The sequence below is a fragment of the Dioscorea cayenensis genome, chromosome 18, assembly GCF_009730915.1.
Source record: "Dioscorea cayenensis subsp. rotundata cultivar TDr96_F1 chromosome 18, TDr96_F1_v2_PseudoChromosome.rev07_lg8_w22 25.fasta, whole genome shotgun sequence".
Taxonomy (NCBI): Eukaryota; Viridiplantae; Streptophyta; class Magnoliopsida; order Dioscoreales; family Dioscoreaceae; genus Dioscorea; species Dioscorea cayenensis.
In genome coordinates, this window is record NC_052488.1 from 15927714 (window position 1) to 15932342 (window position 4629).

General features: G+C 32.3%; 1 protein-coding gene across 1 annotated transcript; it reads left to right on the forward strand.

Moving 5' to 3' along the window:
- The first annotated feature begins 267 nt into the window (after window positions 1-267).
- Window positions 268-4271, forward strand: LOC120282826. Its single transcript, XM_039289670.1, has 9 exons — window positions 268-495; window positions 1084-1120; window positions 2190-2435; window positions 2534-2754; window positions 2863-3009; window positions 3146-3157; window positions 3443-3544; window positions 3616-3918; window positions 4248-4271. The coding sequence occupies exons 1-9, from the start codon at window positions 268-270 to the stop codon at window positions 4269-4271; spliced, it is 1320 nt and encodes a 439-aa protein (XP_039145604.1).
- The last annotated feature ends 358 nt before the right edge of the window (window positions 4272-4629 follow it).

Sequence of the window (4629 nt, forward strand, 5' to 3'; positions counted from 1 at the left end):
TTGCACATACATCATTCGATCATTTAGGCTATTTTCGGAATTAGGTTATTACTATAATTCACTCTCTTCCCTGTGGACTGATATTTTGCATTCACACACACTATTATTACACGATCGACACATACACTTGCGTCCCTATCACTTTTCTTCAAAACATTTTCTTATTTGAAGACTTTGTTTTATATTGTTTTATATCGTGTATTATTTACAGATGTTGAATCTTTTTTTTTTTAAATCAACTAACTATATCTCCATTATTTTACAAATATGGCTAAAGGTAAAGGAAGGACTAGATTAAGAAGTGGAAGGAGTGGAGGCCACACTTTTCATGCTTATTCAAACACTGAAGGGTCAATAAATACTAATATTGTTGTATTTTCAATTGCTAATGTTCCAAGTCATGAGGAAGCAGTGAATGATATCAATTCCCAAACTCCTAATCATGATATTATAGCTGATAATGACACTCAATTGCAAGCCATAGTAGCACACATGGTGCTTTAACCATTGAAGGAAGGTTGCGTATCACCGCTGTGAATGGATTGTAAGTATTAACAACTTGACAATTATATTATTTATTATGTACACTATTTTATTATTCTTTTTAATTTAAAATATGATAGGTTAGAGTCATCTAGCAAGTGCATTTGGATAATCACAAAAAAAATTAAGCATAAGAAGGACTTTGTAAGATACATTTGGAAGGCGGTGTTACAACTTATAAGAGATTTTTATTTTGAAGAATTTAAAGTATTTTTAATTACTATTTCTAATTTATTTATCAGTTTATTTTATTTTCACTAGTTTTGAATATTGAAACATTTTTATTTTATGTAGAAGCGCTTCATTTGGAATTCCTCATTGGAGACACAAGTGAAAGAGGCTTGTATTTGGAAAGTCTCACAACAATATAGTGATTTTTTGATAAATATAAAGGATGCAACAGAGAAACCAAACTATCTAACTTACGAGGAGTACAAATGTTAGGTAGTTGTCTGAGATAAATTAACCTAAATTTAAAACGAAATAGAAGATAGATTGTAAAAAATCAACACAATGCTGTAAGGCGATCATGCCATGCAGGAGGATCAACATCTCATGTTGAGCATGAAAGAAGCCTGTAAGTATAAAAATAAGATTATAAATGTGTTGAGATGGTTTTCTTTATGTTTTTTCTTTTGCAAATTCCTCTATTGCATATTACTTAAGAATTTTAATATTAATCTACATAAACAAAGAAAATTCATATTTGTTATTGATCTAATAATCTAAATTGGGTCAAAAAGTCACTCCTCATGAGCTTTTCTTGTATACTCATACAATGAAACATGATGGAAAAACTTTTGTTGATAAGAAGTAAAAAACAATCACTATAATTATAAGTTTATATGTCTTGGTATGTGATAGATATTCTTCTCTCTTGCTGATGAGGTGGTGTTGTTCTTAAAATTAAATGTCTAGTATCATTTATTTGGACTTTCCTATTGGTGTTAGATTGTCGTACTCGCTTAATAAATCAGATTATACCACTGGGGATCTAAAGACTGATGCCGACACACATTTGTTTCTACTGAAGGTATTTTAATCTTGGAACTCCAAAAAAAACCATGGAAGGCAAAATAGCATTCTTAGATCTATAATTGGTGAAACATTTTTGGTGTTGTGATTTTATGAATATTAACATGATTGTTTCAATGTTACTGAATTGCTTAGTGGAGAATAGTTTGGAAGTAGGCATTACCTAAAGGAAATTTTAAATTCAATGATGAATGAACTAATGATTGTTACTAATCTTTAACATTTTCTGTATCCTATTTGGCAGCTAACAAATAGATTGAAAGAACATGTTGTAGCAGATTTTGAAAAGAACTAGGAGCTTTGAATAGAGAATGACATCCCTATCCACCTCAAAATATCAAGTAAACAACTAGATCAACTTTGATTATTCCTAAATCTTGTATAAAGTTCAAGTCAGACTAAAGCAGTAGCCAATGAATATTCTTGCTGGGCAATGAATGTTAAATAACGAAGTATTGATATGGATAATGGTATGAAAACAAATTGATTGCAATTGAACCATATGACAGAAAAATAGCACAATGGGTACTAATATAAGGATCAAAAGTAATCTCCTCCTATCATGACCATTTCAATTAACAATATTACAATATCATTATGATGTGTTGTAGACAACATCAAGATGCCAAGATCAAAATTGAAGGACATGAAGGTAATCCGATCTGAAACAAATACCAGTCACAATGCTGCTACAACTAATGAAGTTGAGATCTTAGCTGCTCAAATGCCTGATGCTCAACGTCGCACCTCAACTCATTCATCATCAGATACTGATTCAAATCATAATGGAGATGATGAAAATGAAGATCATGATAAAACAATTGAAACCACCAGTGGAGTGGTTAATGCAAAAACAGGTATTTTTTGCAATTGATTTCCAAATACAACTTTTTAAGTAATGGGTTAAACCATTTTGTCTTGATAAATGGGGTTGACAATGCGGGCTGCTGTAAAGAAAGAGGACGAACAACTTTGAAGGAGTTGTGGGCACTCCCTCTAGGAGAGAAAGTGTTGGTCAGTGCAAATGGGCTTGGACAACCAATTGGGCCTGAGGCACAATTGTTCTCTTCATTCCTAGGTATGATCGCTCGATCTAGCCAGAAGATCGGTCTTCAATACGAGAGTTGGCATAAAGTGCCAAAAACATTGAAGGATGAACTATTAAACTTCATCGAGGTATACTTTTATGCTTATATTTGTGGTATGCATAAAGTATTCTTTTTTATATAATGATATTATTAAGGTCATAATATTTGGTTGAAACTATTTTTGGTTATCAAATAGACACGATTTGTTCTTGAAATCCCAAAAGACTATGTGCTCAAGTCTTTGGGAAATAAATGGAGTGACAACAAATATGATTTGAAGAGAAAATATTTCAAAAGAGAGGATGGGCTGCAAGCAAATAAAGAAAAGCATCCAGAAGGGACTGTTAGCTAGCAATGGGAAGAGTTAGTTGATTTTTGGTACTCGAGGAAGGGGGAGGTGCGAATAATATATTGTTTATTATAAATGTAATAATCATGGTATCTTACATATGTAATTTAATGTTCATGTTATTATACAGGAATCAGAAAAGGTTGGGGTTTCCTCGAGAAAGCAACAAAAGTACACACACTTCTGGTTCAAAAAGTTTCACGAGAAAAGAAAATGAAATGGTAAAAAATTGTTAAGTCTTTCAAGAGTCGTGGAGAGGAAGATGCGGTTTGGGTTGACGTATAGTGCAACTTGTCAGACCCAACCACCACGTAAGGTACTTACATAGTGAAGGATAGGCTGGTTTGTGAAGAACAATAGTATGATTTTTTTTCCAAAGAGTATACTTTGCTGGAAACCATTACTAATCTATAATTTCTTGATTTAGGAACTCAGAAGTGGAAAGAAAATAGGACGTTTTGAGTTTTTCAAAGCAACACACACTAAAAAAGATGGTTCATATTTGAATAAAGAGACAGAAGAGATTATGGTACTAAGTCTCTCGCCATTATTGATTTCTTAAGAAATGGCATTTGCTAAAAGTCTTTTACATAAATGTAGGAAAAGGCAAATGAAAAAATATCTGAATATCAATCAGTCAATGGGGGTGAGGGAATGGTTGAAACAGAAATTTTGACTCAAGTGATTAGAAAAGAGCGACATGGCCGAGTAAGAGGGCTTGGATTGGGTCCTACACCTACTTCATATTATGGCCATTCAGATAGTCGTCGTCTCGCAACATGTAGTGGCCATTCATCGCGAGAACGTGCTAATTACAACGCTATTTATACTTTCTTGCAACAACAATTCCCAAGAGCGACTATTCCCCTGCCTACCATAGGTGGATCGTCTTCTCAATCGCAGGTATTTCAAACTTCTAAACTAGTAATCAGATACTTTTTGGATACTTCCATAATCATAAGTTATTATTTCATTTATGTATTTGTGTGTGTATAATTGGGTGATACTTTCTATAAGTTTCTAGCATTTATTTATTGGTCCATTCCTAATTTTCTATTGCCAAATTATATTTTAAACATATAATTCTAATTATTGCATAATCAATGCATCGGATCTCAGACCCCTAAGGCTAACACAGCCGGGTCTAGTGTGCATGTTTAGGTAATATATAGTACATTAAACATATAATGTTGTGTGTTGTTTAATACTAATACTCTAAATTATTCTTGCAGAATCAGGCTTTTCGAGAACATTGATGCACTCTTAGGAGGTTCGATGATCAAGACCGATGAATGCTTGATTTTTTTTTTCCCACTTTTTTATGAGATTTTATGTGAACTTTGAATGTTCTTGGTGTCTATGAGATTTCCACTGCAATTGTACCTATCATATTTTGTTAAATATTTGTGATTGTGAATGAGATTGAAGATCTCGAAGTTGATTAAATTTATATATCTTTATGGTATTCACATACAAGATTGTACATTATTTATTGCCTTCATATTTATTTTTATTAATGAAGTTTAATTTGGGTTTTAGGTAATATGCAAATTTATTACAGGAATTAAATGCAAAAATCTGAAAAAAAATATTACATGTTTTATCCAATTACCG